Source organism: Anthonomus grandis, chromosome 1 (assembly GCF_022605725.1).
Source record: "Anthonomus grandis grandis chromosome 1, icAntGran1.3, whole genome shotgun sequence".
Lineage (NCBI taxonomy): Eukaryota > Metazoa > Arthropoda > Insecta > Coleoptera > Curculionidae > Anthonomus > Anthonomus grandis.
The window spans coordinates 20,252,544-20,275,180 of NC_065546.1; the positions used below are offsets into that span (position 1 = coordinate 20,252,544).

A 22,637-nucleotide genomic window follows, 5' to 3' on the forward strand; every position below is an offset into this window, starting at 1 on the left:
GGTCGAGTAAATAAGCATAACTGCCGAATTTGGGGAAATGAAAATCCTCGAGTGTATAACGAATTTGAAAGAGATTCTCCTAAGCTGAACGTTTGGTGTGCAGTATCGAAATTTAAAATTTATGTGCTATTTTTTTTCAAGAAGCAACAGTAAATGGAAACAATTACACCGATATGTTGGAAACATTTTTTTATCCTCAACTTCGGCAGGATGGAATTTTAGACCCGGTCTACTTCCAGCAAGACGGTGCACCACCACACTTCTCCAGGGTCGCAAGGGATTCCTTAGATATTACTTTTGGAAACAGATGGATAGGGCGAGCAGGTCCAATCGAGTGGGTACCTTATTCTCCCGATCTAACCATTCCAGATTTTTGTATATATGGGGATATGTAAAAGACCGTTGCTACAATCCAACCCCAAGAAATTTGGATGAACTGCGCAACAACATAGTAAACGTTTTCAACCAAATTACACCGCGAATGCTACAAAACGCCTTCGGCAACTTATTTCTCCGTCTACATTTGTGTTCCGAGCAAAATGGGGGTCATATTCAGCAGCTAATTTATTAATTATAAATTAAGATTAATTTCTTCAATTGTTTGTTGTTAAAATTGTTGTAAATAGTTGTAATTTAATACATAGAATAAATACTTTTTATAGACATGGCAATAGCGCAAATTATTTAATTATGATCATACAAAAGCGATACATAGGCAATTACCAGAAAATGTTTATCAATCACCGAATATGACGTATTCTAGGAAAATTTTCAAAAAGGTGTCATTTACTAAAATTGGCTCTGTAAAAAAAAATAATGAATTTAAGATAATTTATTCATTTTCGGAAAGGGGATTTAACAGGCTTTCATGTGAAATTAAAAAGTCCAGGGTGTTACATTTAAAATTTTTGAGAAACCGGCCTTTGAAAATCATCAATTTTTTCCTCCTATTTCAGATAAATTTTAAAACTTGGCAACACTGTCAAAAAAAAACTTTAAAAATATTGATGAAGTTCTGTGATAACCGCACATTGTTGTCATTTTTCGTTCTCGACTTATAAGCAGTTAAAATGTGTCAGTTTATAAATGGACACCCTGTATAAAGGCTCAGCATGATATTTTTTAATAAAAGTTACGTTTTTCTACCTGTTGCTTTTTAATAGTAGCTAGCAAAATCCATTATAATTATTATATACTTTTTTAGACAGATTGTTTTTATTAATGTTAGCGAAATATAATATTGAATTTTTAATATTTGGGACAACGTAACCGTAAAATAAGGTTGTTTAGATGAAACACAACGCTATTTTTTTTTAAATTAGGTAAATACCAAAAAAAACATAGGTCACGTTTAAAAAAAAAGGTGCTCAGTTATTAGTATAACAGCTTCTCTTTTTGTTGCGTTGATCTACTGCAACAAAAATCTTGAAAGTGATTCCCTGCTCCTCTATTATCTCTTGGACCAAAAAATTAGAAGAATGAGTGTGGCTGTTTTATACGTAGGTACAGGGAGATGCACTCGCTTGGGGAGTATTTTTATACGAAATGGAGGTCTGTCCAATCTTGCTATCTTATGTTGTGATGAATGCATTATATTTTAGATGTTAGAAATTATGTCGAAATTTAAAAGAAGTCCCAAGCCAATATAAGAAGTAGAATAAGATAGTCGAGTGGAGAAGCCCCGGCTATATTTAAGTCGTGGTGGATGTATTGAAAATAAATAAGCGATAATTTTGCTTATTTTTTATTTTATAACTGTTCAAATTTATTTCGGATTTCAAATTATATTTATATATTTATTAGAATATTCATCTAGACTATTATTTTCAGTGTACATTATAGTTTAATGAAATAAAAATATTTTATGATATCTATGTAATAAAATTTAACATCTGACATGTAAAAAAAGCCGCAAATGCCATAAAAATGCACTAATCATAACAATAAGATAATAACGTCGAACAGATCCCCATTCCGTATAAAAATACTGCCCAAGCGCGTACATCCGACAATACAACAATTTTTAAAGCCGGCATAAAGCGCACCTTACCTCCGCGTACAACATTCGATACACGTCGTAATGCGGGTAGAGCACGCTTTGCCTTTTCCGTCTTCCGCTCGCGCGGGGAAAACAAAGAGAATTTTGTAGTAGTTTTCCTCTATAGTATAATTCAAAGCCTTATTCGGGACATTAGTTGTGTATTTTGGGGCGTTTATTAAGTGGAATTAAATTTATCGTTATAAATAATTTGTTTTAAGTAAATGTAATAACAACCGCTCTTCCCCTTAGAACCTCATCCACTATTTCTGGGAATGGGTGGCCACGCAATGAATAAAACAGTGTATATCATATAAAAACAACTATTAGTGACGTATAGAAGCTATTATAAAAGAGTGCATATGTATATCAAAACACAGTGACGACTTTATTTCCATTACGATGGTGCAGTATGTGTATCATAAATAACCGAACAATGCCTTACATTGTGTACCATCAATCCCTCAACTCTAGTCTTACCACAACCTCAGCAGATTCAGAAGAATACAGTGGCACCATCCTGTGGTTCGTGATAAACATTCTACTGATTCTAGTGACAGTTTTGGGAAATTTACTTACCATCAGTGCTATCCTGAGCACCAGAAAACTGAACTCTATTATTGCCAACCAGTTTATTTTTAGTTTGGCTGTAAGTGACCTTCTTGTTGGACTCACAATACCATATCACATGGCATTTTATGTTGTACCAGATTTCGGATCTGGCAAAATAAACTGTTTGCTCCGATTTGTCTTAATTTCGTTCGCGTGTTCTAGTTCAATAATGAACCTATTGATGATCGCTGCAGACAGATATGTAGCTATAGTGTACCCTCTTCACTACAACAGGTTGATCACCAGGAAAACATCAATTTTCAGTTCGGTTTTCGTATGGGGTTTGAGTTTTGCAGTGTCGGCGATTCCACTGAGTTGGAATGAGTGGGAACCCGGTAAACAGTGCGAAATTTTCGAAGTGATACCAAACAGCTATATGAACATGGTGTTATTTCCTATGTTTTTGTTAATATGGCTTATGATGCTGTTATTGTATAGTAGGATATGTAGAGAGGCGGCTGGACAGGCTAAAAGGATGAGAGTGGCTACTACAATGCAGAATATTTCTGGTTTAAGGGATTCTAAAAGTTTTCAGGTTAGTGATGATTTATGGGTTTATTTGTATAGAAAATATATTACGCTTTTTTCAAGTTTTTTCCTTTTTGATATATTTAGTCCTCTTACGTTTTTGTACAAAATGATCATTTTCTTGAAAAATCTTATATTTATTTTAAAATATTAAGGCATATTCGAATCATAACGATAAAAGCTCTTATTTTGATCACGCGATAATGGAAATCAATTAGTTTCATAGGGAAAATAAAAAAGTTACATACAATGTGGTTTTTTTCTTTCTTTTTGTCTCAAATTATTCAAAGCTAGTTTAACTCTTTACTCATAAAGGTAAATTAGGTCACCATTTCCTCGAACCTTTAAAAAAAAAGTTAAAAATTTTAACGATATAGGATGGGAAGAAAGCTCTTTTGTAATTTTTCTTATTTTCTTTAAGTTTTAAAAAGTGTAAGCCGTAATTTCATTCTTTGATGTATCAATTTTTAATGTTATTACTATTATTATTTTTAGTAACTTAATAAAAAAATGCTTTTATTATATGGACTCTTTTCAGCACCTTCATTTAGAAAAAAAAATTTGAAATATTTTAAAATCATTGACAATTTAATATGATTCTATCATGGCTTCCCTATTTCTTACTTTATCCATCAATTATCCAAATTATTAGTCACAATGTCCCATTAAGTAATTCAAATACGATTTATAAACTTTTACTATCTATAAATAATAAAATTAATAAATAAATAAAGGTAGGAAAATTTGAAAAAAAAAACATAAATTAAGGATCGAATATTGGCTGGAAATTGGAAACAACATCAAGTACAAACAAAAAATTAAATAAGCTACCTATAAAGATAGGTTGCGACTTTTCAATTATATTGCCTTATTTCTTATCCGCCATGAATGACTTTTTTTTTTAATAGTCCCAAATAATCAAATAAAATCAGTTAACTTAAAAAGCGTAAAAAATAAGTCTTTAACAAAGCTCCAAACTTAAAAACAACTTTAACTGTACGGATCGAAAAAATGTATGCAGAAGGATTAAAAGAACAAATTTTTAAAAAAATATCAATTTATTCAATAAGTCCAAATAACGTTAAAAAAAAAAATACTTAAAAAATAATAAAAAAGAAAGGGAAATTTAAAGAAAAGAAGAAAGATTCTCTAGAGTTCTATATTTGCTAAATGATTCAGAGAAACTAACAGTCGAATTAAACGATAAAAAAAAAGATGCGATAAAAGAATTCAAAACTATTGACTATAAGCTCCAGAAGATGCGAAAATTGCTTGGAAGCAACATAAAGCAAAAATATAATATAAGAAATGACACCAAATGAAAGATAAAATGAAATTTCAACTAAAAAATCGAGTATTTTTTAAAATCTGCCACAAAAACCACTATACTTAATTAAAAAAATAGAAATAAAAAAAAAATCCCTGAGCACTTCATAAATGCACTAAAGAACGTTTTAAAAATATTATGAATTACCAAAGGATGTCAGTAGAATTCAAAGCGAAATTGTATACGATATTTTTAGAGACACATTAACGCGACTTCTAGATCAGTTTACACATAAGTACGACAATCAAACAATAAAAGATACGAGTTCAATCAACTGAAAAGATCTCTTTTAAAATCAAAATGGATATTATAAACATAAAAATCAAATATTTAATCAATAAAAATCAATGAATAAAAAACGGGGGGATTCCAAACAATGATGTAAGTAGGAATACCTTGCTGAATAAATTATTTACTTCCTATAAAAGTTCAAGGTGATCTAAATTTAGTTTTTTTTTCGAATGCTTATTGGTTATGCAATAGAATTATTTATATGAATTCATATGAGAAGTTAAAAGCCAAACCTACAACGTCGGTAAAATATTCTCTAAAAATTCTTATTTTGGAAACAGCCCACGCAGCCGAAGCCCTCATAGATAAAATTTTAATTTACTCTCGATTACACATTACAACGCTGTTTATGTTTTGGTATTATCACGTTAATCGACTCAAACATGACACTGTATCAATTCGACCATATGCTAAATAATAATTGATTTGAGGGAAATAAGGTATAACTTCCGATGTACTCTCTATATTTCTAATGAAAAATATATGTTACTTTCCAAGAACTATTCGATAAAAATAACTTTTTGGAATCTAAATAATTCCATGTAAAAGGTTTTACCTCCATACATAAAATAAATCTGATCATTTCGCGTGCAACAATCAAAGAGTTTTTCTTAGCAACTTTTCAATTTCCACTTTTTAATTGAAAATGTTTTAGCATACACACCCACGACTATTATTTTACTTATTTTGCTTTGGAGTGGTGTTTTGTATGTATCAAAAATATGGTCCAGATCGCGTGTTTAAATATATTTTATGATATGTTGATAATAAATATGTAATTAAAACTTGGGGTTAGCAACGTTCTTGGCATATATACATATCAATAGCATGTGGCAACTTTTATCGCATGTTAAGTATCAAAATTTTGATTTTCTTTTTAATTAAAATATATGTATTTATTAATTTAGAATTTAGGAGGGTGAGTGATTTGATTCTACCTTACAAATCCTTACGTGAGGAGGGAGGAGGAGAAGGAAGTCATGCAAGAAAAGAGTTTCAATATTACGACGACGAAGTATATATATAAGTATAGTAAAATGTTCGTATAACCAGCGAAATTATAATATTTTTACACGGACAAAAATCATAACCATAAGATTTTAAGAGCCTGACTGAACAATCGTCTTTTATTCCAATAATACAAAAATTTGAGTCAGTAAAAATAGATTGTAGGATTTAGATTCCAACCAATTATCAAGTGAAACAAGTTATCACTGACATATTATCAAATATATTGCTAGTATGTATGGTATAGCATTGTTTTTTTTATTACCAGTATGAAAAAATATCCTGTGTCATTTATATTTTTAATCGTAAAACTGTAGATGAACAACTTGAGTTGCAGCATTTAGTTCCACATAAAAATGATGACAATCTCGAAATATTAACGTATTATTGGGTATCACAATACATTCTTTAAATCACAAAGTTTAATAATAAGAACTGTTGCGGTAAACACCTAAACACCATAGTCTACGTAGTTCATACTAAGTTGGTGGCAAGTCAAATTTATCTTTCGCTCACTAACTTAATAGTCCTTTTTTCGACCCAGAAATTTAGACCGTGATATTAAACGTGCAATAAGTCCCAAAATAGAAATTATTATAGCTGGAAATCGCTACGATGAAGATAAGTCATTTTTTCAACAGGTTCACGTTTTGCTGTACATCTTGGACAATATCTTGATAAGATTTCGCCCTCCTTCCAATTGCTGATTAAATGCCTAGCTAAATCATTAAATATGTCACTTTTATAAAGAAATCTTACAGGATTCATTTTAAAATTTTATTAACTAGTTTTCTTTAGTCTGTTATTAGCGTAAGGATTTCTTATACTTAATTTTTATATCATTTATCAGAATGAGGCATTGACTCTTTATTGACTTTTTATTCCATTATTTTAAATAATATAGTGAATAATTAGAATATTTTGTACAAATTTTATGTGGCACCAACGTTATTTATTTTATTTGAATTACGGTCATAAATCACGACACAATGTAAACTTTTTGACTTTTAATTTATAAATTTTAGCAGCGTGTTCTACACTCAAAGATACAACTATGACATAAAACAGTTGCTTATTGTAATTGTTATTAAAGCCCCTGAGTACCTTAAAAGTGTCTTTCTTTCGAGTACGTATAAATCACATTCATATCTGAAGAGCTCTGTATTATAAATTAAAAATTAATACATAGCCTATCTATTCATTTTTTTTAATCTATCATTTATTGGTAATTCAACAAAGCATCTTTAAAAAAGTGAGTGACAGTTTTCAAAACATGCACTCTTGGATTATCATATGACTGCAATAACTAGATTTTTTTTGAGGAAGAACTGCATTCCTTTGATGTTTCCCTCCTGCTGCCGTAATCTGATTTTGATCTATTGCTTGATCTATGACACCATGAGAGATACTAAAAATTATTACGTAAAATCGCTTATAATGCAAATATATTACAAACCTCTGGATTGTGGCTCTTTTGGAAACAGGTCGAATATTATTATTATACGGGATTTCAATACACGAAATTCTTAATGTTTTGAAGTCCATAAGCACACACAATTGAACGGAATTATATCGATTAGAATACTCTATATTCCTCTATTTAATGATGTTTGCATAACGTGTCTCTACAGTTTAACAGGCAGCAAAAGAAATCCTCTCTGTTATTTTTATTATTAAGTTAATTTTAAAACAATTAAAAAATATACCAAATACATTTTTTATTTATATTTTTCTCCAATCATTTTACATTTTTTTTATCCAATATCAGTAGTCATTTAAGTACAAAAATGGAAAAAGATATGGGACATTACATTTAAGAAAAAAAAAATTTTAGTCACATAAAAATTCTCTTTCTCCTTTTATTGAATATTTCCATTATTAAATCATAGCCCTGTATACGTGGTAGAGCTCAACAACTAAAAAAAGATTCTAGATTTTAGTAAAACAATAGGGATTTACAATGACATTACAACTAAAGCAACTGGATTAAATTCGAGAAAATGAAGGCCCTTAGAAACAACAGATTTTTTACTAGCTTAGAAAAATAACCATTATTACCGAGATAATGATCTTAAGATATATTTGTTACCTTTATATCTTCATATAAGTTATTAAGTTCTATTTAAGATGCTTCTTAGAATACACAAACTGACGATAAAACATAGTAAAAGATAGAAATGATTTTCCCACCTAGTAAAAGAGTTAAGGCTAGTAGGCCTTTCAAAAAACTATAATTCGTGAAGGAACTTATATATTTATTTGTGAACCCTATGAACACTTCATCCATAACATCCATGTAGTCAATGTACCCTAGAACCAACGGGATTTTTTTTTAAATATTGGATAGATTTTTTAAAAATCCATAAAATTTCATATTTTATCTTAAGTGCAAAATATACACCTGAACATACTGAGCCATTCTCAAAGAGTAGCTAGCAATCAAATTTTTTTTTTCAAGACAATTATTATGCTTCACCTATACTATAAAAATATCAAAATATCCCCTTTCCTGGAATAGAATTGCTTTCCATTACATCCGCAAAAAACATGACATATCCACCTGATGTAAACATTACCACTTATACTTAAATGATTAGGAAAAATCGTTAATCTAGGAGTGTTTAATAAAGTTCGTATAGTACTTTTTTTTTCTTGAACTTGAAACTGATTAAAGTTTTTATGACTAGCGTGAAGTAATTTATGACTGGAAATTATGAACTTTTTAATGTTCTTTATATTCTAGAATCAACTTTTGCTGATTTGCATTTTCTAGCACTGAATGCGTGAGAATTTTTCAGCTTTATCAATCGATTTTTAATTATAGCTTCTCACATCATTATAAATTCAAATTCAAAACGTATTTTATTTGTCTTTAAAATACAGAATTATAGTTACACTACAATTATAGAAAAAATATGACAAATAAGGACCACTTCGCGATTATACAACCAATCCACAAGACTCGGTTGAATACAAGCTTGTGTAGAAGTAGCCCCGCTCTCTATAATACTTTTACAAGTAATATAGAAGTATAGTTAATAAATTTAAAAATAAATTGAAATATCAAAAAAAGTTAAATATAGTTCTGATATATACAGCGGGTCCATTTAGTACTCCCTTCCTCCATTGAAGCTGTATTTTTGAAGCAAAGAAAGTCAATTTTTTTATGTACACGGGGATGAAAAAAGCTACATTTTAAAATTGTTTTAACTCATACAGGGTGTTCACAAAAGGCGCGGCAATAGAAATTTATGTTTTTTTAAATGAAGACGTTAGATATTATTTGATTTTTAGATTCTTCGTAAAATTCTAAGAAATTCGATGTCATGCATGTCATAATTTTATCAAGTAGTTTTTAAATTAGAGATAATTGCAATTTGTTCTTTATTTCAACCTTAAGAAACTACAGAGTCATAACTACTTGTCATAGGATAAAATGATTTTTACATTCCTATCTTAACTTTTTAAGATGTGTTTAATAAAAGAACACAATGCTACTGTCACTTGTCTTTGTTTTTCCTTAAAATGTCAAAAAAATTTGATGGTTAACGTAGCTAAAAATAAAGGTATGTCATGAGATTGATCTTAAAAAGTTAAGATAGGAATGTCAAAATCATTTCCTCCTATATTAAATAGCTATAGCCTCTTATAAGTTGAAAAAAGTCAATTTCCAGCTGTCTCTAATTTAAAAACAATTTGATTAAAGTATAACATGTAATACATCAAACAGTTTAAATTTTGACGCAGAATCGCGATATCAAATATTATATAGGATGTTCCATTTAAAAAAACATAAAATTCATTCTGCCACGCCTTTTGTGAACACCCTGTATATGTCTAAATACTTTTAAAATGTAGCTCTTTTCATCCCTTGTCTACAAAAAAAATTGAATTTTTTTGCTTCAAAAAGTACAGCCACAATGGAGCGAGGTAGTACTAAATGGACACGCAGTATAAGGGTAAGTTAGAAATAAAACTTATACATACGTAAGAGGCGCAAAGGGGAGCAAGAAATAAAATAAAACTTCTTGAAAAGGTTAGGCGACATCAGATGAAAAACTTTTCCAATTTTTTTTACTTTGACTCTTTCCATTATTAATTCTGTTCTCATTTTTCAACATGAACTCAGTACGGAATACAGTGATTTGAAGAAGCTGGTAAACTCTTGTACTTAAATGTAATTTATGTTTTCGCAATCAACATAAATTTATCAGAATTATTAACATTAAAATTCTGCAACTTAAAGCTTATTCGCAAAGACCACCCTGTCTTTATCTCCACTTTACAACCAGTGTTATATTATCAGAGAAAGAAAGTGGAACTAAAGAAACAAATAACCTGACTATCCATTTTTTATATACCATCCATTTTTTGTAACGTTTTTTCGTTTTTTTACTTTTTGGGATTCTAAACCGAGCTGAAATACCTATTTTCTTTAATTTCCTTTCAGGTGATGCTTACGATCCTAGGATGCTTTACCGTCTGCTGGTTACCCTACTTTATAATAGCTCTTTACAACCGCTTTCACGCCAACTTAAAAAGTGGTTACTCCTACGAAGTGGCCTTCAATTTAGCGGTTGCCAATTCAAGCATGAACCCAATTATCTATGCCTGGAAGAACCACAACTTCCGACAATCGTTTCTGCACCTCATTCGTTGCCGATCGCCTAACCAGCAGGCGTGTGCACAATTTGTTACCAACCATGTGCCGAGTAAGAAGAGCTCGATCTCCAACGGGGTCGGCAACGCCGCGTGTGACGTAGACGACGGGGAAAGTGACTCTGGCAAACGCGCAGATTTGGAAATGGGCGTGGCCGATTGTTGTAATGGTGGTTCAAATGTGACTAATGGTGGGGGAAGGATAGATAGAGAGTGAATGGATTATTGTGCTCTTGATTTGGTTAAACTGAGATTATTCGATTGGCGTACTCATAATTCATGGACAATAAAAGTGAAATACGCGCGCTCTTGCGCTTGAGGATGGCACAAGAGAGAATAGGAGTCGATGGTAAATGTAGAGGGTGTATTATTATACCTTTTCTGAAAATTTATAGGGTGTTCAATAAATCTTAATACAAAATTTCTTGGTTTAAACAGTTATTTTAATTATCGTAGTTTTATTAGTACAAGTCCAAAAAGAACTGTACTAACTTCAGTCCCAATTCTATATTATTTTAGATTCCTTGAGAAAAATTTATAATACAACTAATAATTAAAAAATATGTTCAAAACCAAGAAAGTTTTGTGTTAACTTTTGTTATACTTACTTAACATTTTTAGTTTAGCATTTAAGAAAATTATATAGTACATGACAAGTGCTCTAGGGTTAGTAAAGTATGTTTAAAATAACTAAACTAAACCTTTAAATACGACAAGAAATCCTCTTATTGAACCAATGTGATATTATTTGACATAAATATTCAATTTTTAATAATAAATGTACATATTTATGTTTTTTGAATAAAATAGTAAAATAAATAAATTTATTTATAAGTCACAAGCAGTATTTATTGCTATCAAGCATTTATCAATCCTAAACAAATTAATTAAGCTACAAACATAAAAAAAAACAGGAACACCGAGTTTTTCTGGTATGTTTAATATTAAAATGGAAATAAATTACAAAACAAGTAAATATACTTCTCTCGATTTTATCTGACTGATTAATGGGCTTTCGAGGGAATTAATAACACTATTAGTCAAATTGAACAATAATTAAGGTTTTCCGTAAAAATATTGACTTGAGGTAGGTTAAAAAAATATTAATAAATTCCTGCAAGCCACGCGAAGAGCAGCGCCACTTAAAAATAGCATCATAGATCACAATTTTAGTTGATTTTCACACATCATTTAACAGATATACACATGGAAATATTAATGGGATTACTAAAAATATATTAAAGTTTTGAAATTAAATTTAAAATACATAATTTTGCATTAGCAATATGTGGGTGGCGTACCCAGCTTCTGAGGGCGGAGAGGGCAGAATGTTTGGAAGGCACAACAATAATAATCATTTGTAATGTTTATGTATTTATTACACTGGCTGTAGCTGCAACTAAATTAACTACATTTTTGCATGCTTATATTCGTTAACAAAGAGTAAAAATTAAATAAATACCTACCTAAAGAATATACAGGGTGTCCCCTTTCAAATAGTAAAAAATGCTAGAGTATATACAGGAGCCATAAAGAAGTAGTTTGAGATAGGACACCGACGGTCGGAAGAGCGCCGTTTCCAAAATACAGGGTGTTAATTTTTTTTTAAAAAGTCGATTTTTTTCCTTTGTATTAAAAACGCTTATAGCGATTTGAATGAAACTTTTAGGTTTTAAATGATAGGTGGTGAGCCAACTTTTTCAGAAATTGCAGAAAATTTGACCTGTTCAGGGACGGAGTTGCCGCACATGTATGTTATTTTTTTTATTAAAAAAAAGATACGCCACTGTTTTTGTGGAAAAAAAAATATTTTCGATATATTTTCTGCATTTTTAATAAAGCAAATCCCTGGAATTTTTGCGCTCCGACGCACTGTTTTCGTGCAAAAAAATAAAATCCCTACAAGGATCCTTCAAAGCTTTTTTGTTACAACGAAAATTTTAATATTATAATAAAAAATTATTCATTTAACTAAACAATAAACAATTTAAATAAAAAACAACTTAAAAAGAACAAATTAAGCAATAACAATAAAAAACAATTTAAACAATAGACAATTCAAACCAAATGCTCAAAGTATCCTCCATGCATTTCCACACATTTTCTGCACCTGTTGACCCAAGATGTACCACAAGACTCCTGGATCGTTTCTCAGAAAGTCCGCAGCCACCACAACTCTAACAACTAGGTCTTCTCTCTTGGTTACAGGTGTTGCGTATATAATAAACTGTTCACACAAAATGTACACACTTTATTATTATTATTTATTTTATACTTGGTACTTGGTTTTTTTAATAAAAAATTTTACGTGCATGTGCTACAAGTCCGTCCCTGGACAAGTCAAATTACTTGCAAGTCCTCAAAAGGTTGCCTCATCACCTATCATTTAAAACCTAAAAAAATCAATTAAATTGCTTAAAGCGTTTTTAATACAGAGGGAAGAAAACAAAAAAGTATTTTGGAAACGGGGCACTTTCGACCATTGATGTCCTATCTCAAACTACTTTTTTATGGCTCTTGTATATACGGTAGCATTTTTGACTATTTGAAAGGGGACACCCTGTATATTATATAAGTATCATCAAGTCGTATGCTAGTTTAATCTTATATGTATGTATTCAGGCCCGTGACCGTTAAAGATACAAGGTGAACCCAATCGGACAAAAGTTGCACAATTGCTTATAAATAATATATTATCTACTTCTTTGAAGTCAGAATAGCAACTGACATAAAATGAAAAAAAAAAGAAAAAAGTGTGTTTTATAATTAAGATGCAATAACGACATTTTCATATTGGGGGTAAGAAATAACCGTGAAATTGAAAATAAAATTGTCTAGGTCCACTAAGTTTAATGAGGCCAAAGTCAACTTTTGTCTTATCGGCGCCATCTTGAATTTTTGCATTTTTAAATTCCGCTTCAGAAAGGTTCTTGAACCATGTATAAAAGTTCAACTTTGTTCGGTCAAGATAAATAATTGAAGTTAATAAAATTAAGACTTTATGGGAGCAGGATTTGATATTTATGTTAATTATTAATTTTAAACAATTATTTATCTTATAAGAAACACTATAACAAAGCATTGCCTACACAAATAAGACATTTTATGAGAGCCTACTAAAACCTAAATAGGTCAATATGTATTTTCGGTGGGTTAACTAAACTTTAGCAGAAAAAAAATGAAATGTGTAATGTGAGCTTGCAGACCCACATAATAATTATTTCAGTAAAAAGTATTAGTTTTTTTACATTGTTTATACAATACTCTTTAGTTGGGGACAATTCGATATAACTGAATGTATCTCCTTACGCAGCATGACTTCTACAATTTTGCGGAGCATAGACATAAACCATGCCTCTAAGTTCGCGATTTGAAAATAGGTTATATCTGGGAATTGCCACTAATATAAATTGAAAAAAAAAACACGTACTCATAACTACCCCTTTGATAATTTTTTTTTTAAATAGTAAGTCTCTAAATCACATAAGTTCAATTAGACTTTTTCCAAGAACACATTAATGAACGACGAATAGTTAAAAAAAATGTATTTCATTTATTCATACTAATCTTTATTCATCTAATCATCTTCATCCTTGTATGCAGCTCATCGTAAGTTTACATGACTTAAATATTTATTTAATACTTATTACGTAAAAAAAAGTTAAATCCTTTGCTAATTAGCAAAAAGAAGTTTGATTTTTGTTCTAAACCCGATAAACACCACTTTTGTTTAATTTCTTGATTTAAATATATAAGTTGATACACCACTAAACAATGTCCCAAGGCTATCGTTAGTCAATGGATTTCATTTCAGTATTCCTCAAAAGTATATTTATCTAAATTTATGTATTTAAAAAAAATAATATTATGTTGATTCACATGAAACTGCATTGCTCAAAGCAAATATCCCACTTAGATATATTATGACAAATAAGTAAGAAGATTTTTATGGGGTTAAACTTAATACAAAGCCCTTACTACTTAAAAAAACATGGCTCGAAGATCATATAATATACCGGGTGCGCTTCGAAAACAAAACAGAGCCAATTACGGGCAGTCCATTAACATTTTAAAAAAACGCTCGGACCCGTCGATTTTATTTTCGAGGGGGACACTTAATGATCACAAAATCACTTTCCCACCTACAACCCCCTAGTTAATGTAATAATGTAGTTAATGCTTTATTGTCAGAAAATTTACATTTTATCGACAAAGCTAAAGGGAAAAAAATACAAATATAAACAAATAAACATAAAAAAAATACTCAGACAAAATACACACAAAGTAAATAGGTACATAACAAAACAAAAATACTGTACAAATTATCAAATTGTACAATTTGATACAGCCAAAAAATTTTACAAATATTTGTAAAATTTTCTTGTTGACCAAAACTAAAAATTGAATTATTCTCAATTTATTCTAAATATAGTACGCTGTTAAAAAGGTAATTTATAGTGCGGGACTTTGTTTTTTTTAGGTAATACCTATTTTTAAAAATAAAAATGGTGCATACAACGGCAGAAAGAGTTGAAATAATTGAATTATTTTTTGGAAATAATCAATGTGCTAATAGAACGGCGGAATTATTTAATGAGCGACATGAAAACAGCAAGGTGCAGCGAAAGTATGTATTGGAGCTTGTTTCCAAATTTCGAGAAACTGGATCAGTGGCGAATCGCAAACGCAATATTGAAAATCCCGTAAGGAATGAAGGTATGGAAGTGGCTGTACTAGGGCATATTAATCTAAATCCTACATTAAGTACCCGTCAATTGGAAACTGTCACAGGTATTAGTCGACGTAGTATCCAAAGAACTCTAAAAGCTCATAAGTTTCATCCGTACAAAATACATCTTGTGCAAGAGCTGAATGAAGATGATTTCGATCGGCGATCACAATTTAGTGAAATTATGAGTGAACGAATTATTAATGACCCAAATTTTTTGTTTAATACGTGTTTCTCTGATGAAAGCTCTTTTTTCCTGAATGGCTTGGTCAATCGTCATAACTGCCGATATTGGTCCGACAATAATCCTAGAGTGTATCGTGAGGTACACACCCAATACCCACAAATTATGTCTGGGCTGGTATCTTTGGTGATAATTTAGTTGGTCCATTTTTTTTACCTGGAAACCTGACAGGTGAAATGTACTTAGAGCTATTACAACAGGCCATTGATCCAGCATTGACAGCTATAATTGAAACTTAACATGACAGATACGATGAGGATAGATTGATGTTTCAGCAGGATGGTGCCCCACCACATTATACGTTATTCGTGCGAGAATATTTGGATCGGACGTTTCCAGGACGATGGATTGGAAGAAGAGGTGCTATTGAATGGCCTCCACGATCGCCGGAGTTATCACCTCTAGACTTTTTTCTTTGGGGTCACTTAAAAAGCAAAGTTTATGAGACTGAACCCACTTCGTTAGAAGATTTACAAGGCAGAATTGTAAATGAGTGTCTTCAAATCACGCCTGAAGTATTGCAGAACGTGCGACAACGCTTTGTGCAAAATCTTTTTTATTGTATGGAGAATGGAAGTGGCCATTTTGAACATTTATTATAAGCTAACACTTAAGCAAATTCTTTTTAAATCTATTTTTGCGATAATTTTTTGAATGACTAGGCTTAAAGTCAAAATATTCTGTAATATGATAGAGCTATCTAATTTTTTGTCTCATAATTTAATAATACTTGATGGTTTTGTCCTACTGCCTGGCATTGTTTTTCTTAAAAGTACCTTTAGTAGTCTATGATAAAGTAAAAATATTGAAAATTACCTTTTAAGGTTTAAATGCGAAAATTTTAAAAAGTACTTACTTAAATTGCTTCAAACCAAGTACCCTTGTAAAGAGAATTAAAAGACTTTTCCCACAGATGTAAATAGCTCCGCACGGAGGTTATTCCTATTAGCTCCGTGCGGAGCTATTTACATCTGTGACCTTTCCAATGCGGTATCACTCGACCCCCCTTCCCATTTAAGATTTTAGGTGTAGTGCCACTCCCGCTTAGGGGGTTGTAGGTGGGAAAGTGATTTTGTGATTTTGTGATTATTAAGTGTCCCCCTCGAAAATAAAATCGACGGGTCCGAGCATTTTTTTAAAAAGTTAATGCACTGCCCGTAATTGGCTCTGTTTCGTTTTCGATGCGCCACCGGGTATAAAGCTACTTCAAAATCTTGGATATAATATAAAAAATACTATAACACACTATTATTCACATTGGATCATTAAATATTATCAGACACTATTTCTATTCACATTTTGTTAACAAAAAGCTAAAATTAGGATCCTCAAACATGAAAACTACTTTAAAACTATAAAAGTATTTTCGACATTGCATTTTATTTAAATAATCTGTATGTTATTATTAAAATTCTTTACAAATATAAATGCCAGGATATTTCACCTTCTTTTATTTCAGAGAATAATAGTAATTCAAAAAACGATGAGAATATATGTGAATAACAAATTTTCTAACCGGTGATTTATTACTGATTAAAGTTGGCAGGCCGCAAGGGGAACTACAACTTATTTAGTCTTTATTTACCAATTATGGCATAATCAAAAAATGGCAATAAATGCGACCCAAACATTTTACCATATGTTTATAGAAGTAAAGCAAGTACGACAAGTTAAATACCATGTTATTTACAGCACCTGTACCATACAGTGCACATATTATTACACCCACTAAAAAAACATAAAAACAATTACGTTTACTACTTTACTTTACTTTTTTCATTCTTTATAAGTTTTTATTAGTATGTTTATTGCAAATTTTAAAACTGCTTTTTCTACGTTATATTGTTATATCGATTTGGAAAACCGTATCACTAATGATTCTTTCCTTTCTAAAGCATTTCCGTTTATATTTTAACTAAAAACTTATAAATTAAGTAAACGACATGGTCTGTTTTCTTTATAGTGGAATATAAGTATAGTTTTTGACTTCCATATCTAAATAAAGGAATTAAGATGTATAAAAAAAAACAAATAACCCCAAAATCGAAATTTATGATAATATTGTAAATTTGTGGCAAAAAGCCCTATCTAGATATAAACTAAGCTCAATTCAATAGATGTTCTAATTTATAAATTATGATGCCTATAAATTGCGAATTTTATAAATTTACTTATGGTGTTATTCCGAAGATTTTCATTTTCATTTGTGGACTTCATGATTTTGCTTAAGTTAACATTATTTGTGTTCTAATTTATTTTTTATATTTTTTATGTCTTGATTTTTCAAGCATTTTGATTTTTTTTAGTAAATCACACATTTTGTAAATTGTTTCAGTTGGTGTACTTGCATTTATTGACAATTCTTTAATGCCTTATTTTGTAGTTTTTCGGATAAATACACACTTATGTTATCCTAACATGAAATTAGGTATCGCAGATATGGCTCAATAAAAGTTTTATACAGCATATACAGGGTGTGCCACTTACATGAGATACCTCATAGACGTACATTTTAATGGGGTTTGATATTTTTCGAATAAGACATTTTTATAATTATTTTTTTAAGGACGTATTTACGATGCCACTGGATAAAAACAACTAAAAGTCAAAATCTTCGACCAAACCACCAACATTTTTATTGCATTTTTCATTTCTTTAATTTTCCTATTTCTTACGCAAAGTTTTCGTAAGTCTTGTCTAGAAATTTGTTCACATGCTTGTAGGGTTGTTATTTCAGTTTTCAATTTTTCTAATGTCAGGAAATAAATTTATGTTTTCCGTCATATCAAGATTGGGTTGTGATACATAGTAAAAAGGTCTTTTTACCTTCTATTTAATGACGTATAAATCCAATATGGCGTCCATAGAAAAATATCGTTAACTTCGATCGATTATTTAGTCATAACCCAGTCGTAGATAACCCAAAACTACCAAATTTTATTCAAATCGGATTTAAGGAGGCGGTTATTCAATATTGCATATTTTCTAAAATTTTTAGATTTAGACCGATATTTTGAAAACCCCTATAGATATCGTCGGTCTTAATATCGCATCTGATTGAGCTTGAAACAGCACAACTTTTTCCCCATTTAACCGAAACTATATCTCTTCCTGTTTACGAGATCCCCATGGATATCATTTTATCTAGGACACCGTGTATATGGTTTACCTACTTTTAATTAAACCGTTTTGGAAATATCGGGCTTTAAACTTAAAAAAAAAAATCATATTGAAGAATTATGTAGAAACTATAAAACCTTCAGATTTAATATTTGTTAAGCGATATTCAGTTTTTTTTTGACAAAGATACATTATTTTAATAATTGTTTAATTTATATAATCTTGTTCAATTTTTTGTATCGTATTAATTATTAATTATCTATGATTTCGGTAAATATAATTTATAAAAGAATCATTTGTTTCCTAGTAAATGTCAAACAATAACAATGCACCACCTACTAAGATCTTCAGTAATTAATTTTTTTAAAGTTTGGAGTCCGATATTTCCAAAACGGTTTAATTAAAAGTAGTTAAATCATATATATTTAAAATCAAAAAATTTCTCTCTTTTTCACCATGAAGTTATATACAGAATGTTCCATAAGAAAAAACTGACTATCTGACAAAATTTAATATTTCTAAAAGAGAAAAAAATTTCTTGACATCGGATTAAAACATTTTAAGTAAAACCCCAAGTTTTGTTTACTTTTTCACCTCGTCCTGTAGATGGGTTGTCAATATATGGGAAAAGACCCTGTACATAAAAGATATTTTTATTAGGGGCACCCAATACTAATTTAAAGAATGCATGTATTTGACCATAAACATTTTTTTATAGCATACTCTCACGAGATGTGTCTAAATATCTTATACGGATTCAAAAATACGCTACGCAGGTGATAATTTTTAACTAATGTCAATAGTGTTTGGAGCGTTATTGGCAAATATTCTTGTTCTTTTTAACATGTTTGAATTACTTAAATAAAATACTAATAACTTGAAGATTTGTTCAGATTTTTTAACAAAGGCATGAGCGAACTAATAAGAAAATCAATAAAAGATATTCTGTGCCTTACGTTTACACATGATTTTTTTTATGAAATTAAATCTATTTTACAAGTATTTCAAACATTAGAAGAAATAATGGCGGTGCCATTTAAAAAAAAGTTGGGGTGGTTTTTAGGGGATGAATTTTTCGAGGGTAGTTTTTTTAGGTAATTTGGAGTCCTAAAAGTATTAAAAATTTATTTTCATAAAAAATGTTGTATTTAAAAAGTTATAGTTTGGGAGATTGATTGTGGAAAACCCTGTATAGCGCTACAACAAACTGATTTTTGACAAGTTCACCAGTAATCCGTTCTAATCCACAATTACTCCAAGGGTATTGCTTTCTTTTTGGGAACCATATGTGACGCCCTACGAAGAAACCCACCTAAGCGTCCATCGAAAAGCTTAAGTGTGGGTATACACGATACCGGTTTCAACGGATGCGGTAGAAACCGCATTGGATATACGCGACACACACCGTGTTGAAAACGGATATGCACTAAGAAAAATTCCAAAATTTAATTGCTTCCAGAGTTTTATTAAGAGGTAATATGTTCATTGCTATGAATTATTTGTAGAAGATCTTTTGCGAGAGTTAGTGCAACGTAGTGTAGAAAAGAAAAAAGTTTTTCCATTATTACAGAATGTTAAAGAATAGAATAAAAAATTACTTAGCAAACTGTTAACTTTGTTAAAAAAGATATTTAATGTAATAATTTAGGTGAAACTGGCTAAAAACGCGCATTACAACCGGAATGTGTATCGCCATACATTTAAGTAGGTGTGTTGGCTAGGACCATCCCGTCGTCCATTGCTACCGCAGTAAGCTGCGTTTCTCTTAAGTCAATGCGGTGCTAACGCATCTGTTGAAACCGGATCGTGTATACCCGCACTAAGTGAACAGCGAAAAAAAGATCGCTCCGTGCGCACATTGAAAAACGGTGAGAAGTGGCAAACTTTGAAATTCAATAACTTCGTTATTTAAAGCAATAACAATGTTACAATTGCACGTTAAAAAAAGATTGAATTTACTATGAAAAATAGGATTTTTGATTTTTAGAAGGATTTCTACGTGCGTCTTCAATTGTTGATTTTCGTCAAAAGGAAAGCGTGTATTTATGAAATTTACAATCCTAATCTTTATGACGTTTTCTAGTATCTTGCTGAAAGTACTCAGTAAAGAGATTGGACGGTAATTGTTTAAGTAATCCGTAGCTCCTTTCGTATGGACTATAATAGTTTGTTATCTAGAAAATCAATTTAAGTTTATAGTAAGTAAAAGCATGGTACCTTTTAGTGACGCTATTAAATAATTTTCTACAGGACTAATATTTTATTATTTGGCAAAGTTTATTTTATTTTTTATTATTCCTAACCATAGATTCTCTATTTTCCGCCTATTATGGATTTCTACAAGCGATTTTCTTTTATATTATCACTCATTGTTCAAGCAATGGGAATGCATCATTTTCAAGATACAGGTGTTAACTCTTTCTAAATCAAATTTCGGTTTTTTAAATATCACAAATAATTCAAATTTGGTTGGTTAAATATTATTTGCAGTGATAAGTGGTTAATTCAGCCTTAATTAAATATAAATTATTAAGTTTACTGACGACTCGAAAGACAGTTTAACCAACATTATGGGCCAAAAAGTGCCACTCACATGTCTCCAAGCCGTTAAAGTATTTATTTTGACCTAGATAACATAATATTCGAGATTTACTATTTTTAGATTGATTAACTCTTCAGTTTTATTAAGTCTTTAAATCGCTGATTTTTTTAGGGTAAAATAAACTATTAATAACTTTTTGACTTTTTTATATATGATATTATATATATATGATTACATTCAATCTGTTAGTGAAGGCGTCGAAGAAGGGCCTAGAGACATGTCGCCTGTTTATTTTTAAAACACAGTAATTACACGTTTGTACAATGGTGAAAAACATTCTAATATTCAATAAAATCGGGTTTTCTAAAATTCGTGAGCTTAAAATATATACTGAGATAAAACGTCAAAATTTTGGAATTAGCTAATTTTTTTAAATACTTACGCAGGATGATGGGATTTTTTTCTGCAGAAAATCCGATTTTATCATATTTGCAAAATTGGTTCTATATTTATATAGGCAACTGCCCGTCTTTTATAAAGCAGTTCTTTTTTTATTCCGTATAATAATATTACAAGCTGTACAAACAAATAATTTTACAACCTCATGTAACATTTTTATTGATTTTAGTTTCTAATGAAAGTTGAATTAGTTTCTTCTCTAAAAGGTTATCCATAATTATTCCTGATATTTGAGATTTTAAGAAATATTTTAAATATAAATTAATTTTTGCCCTCAACATATTTTAAATATTCAAGTGAAAGGCCAATTAAAAGAAAAATTCTAATCTGATATAATCGCCAAAAGATGAAACAGCGAATAATTAATTTTAAATATAATTTTCGGTCGCAAAAAATGATGGCGAAAAAGGAGTAAATATTTTGGTCTGCGGTTTTAAATAAGAAAACAGGACTTCTTTTTTTTCGTATATCTATGGAAACACCCGGATTTTTTAAATGTCGTTTTAATAAACATCAAATTACGCAAATTTGCTATTTTTTTTCTGAAGAACAAGAAGAAACATATGTCGTACTGAAGTAGTAGTAAAGTTCTTTGCAAATGGCAGGATTCGTCGGAACTTAGGAGTAGGATTTATTCCAAAAAAGTTAATTTCAGAAGACGAAACTTACAATAGTAGTAGTAAAGGTTCCCTTACAGTTACTTGATAGATTAAATGATAAGGTAAAAATTAACCAATTTTCTGTTTCAAAAGCCAGTAATTATACAATTAATAAAACCTAGTAACTTGGTTTTGTTGCATATCTTGACATCAATGTCAGTTTTGTAAGATTTTATACCTCACCTCCTGTAGACTCACCCTACTAATCTGAATATTGTCAGTCATCAAGAACCACACACGGTTCAGTTTTATTTTCAATATTTTTAATGTCATTGAAAACTTCGTTTCTAAGACATTTTGAACGTGATGATTTAAATATATTAAAAGCTATATATTAACGCTATACACAAAAGTCCTATGCTACCACAACCTGCAAAGACTTTGTAGGATCTCCCAATTGCATTAGAGCTGTTTATCCTGG

General features: G+C 30.3%; 2 protein-coding genes across 2 annotated transcripts in view; one reads left to right on the top strand and one right to left on the bottom strand.

Annotated features, from left to right (window-relative positions):
- LOC126739397 (serine/threonine-protein kinase SMG1) overlaps positions 1 to 22,637 on the bottom strand; it is a 157,256-nt gene that overhangs the window by 61,432 nt on the left and 73,187 nt on the right. The gene's annotated exons all lie outside the window — the stretch shown is intronic.
- On the top strand, positions 1,994 to 11,122 carry LOC126739523 (probable G-protein coupled receptor No18). The gene is made up of 2 exons (XM_050445270.1): positions 1,994 to 3,185; positions 10,255 to 11,122. Exons 1-2 carry the CDS (start codon positions 2,451 to 2,453, stop codon positions 10,678 to 10,680), a joined length of 1,161 nt encoding a protein of 386 aa, XP_050301227.1. The 5' UTR covers positions 1,994 to 2,450; the 3' UTR covers positions 10,681 to 11,122.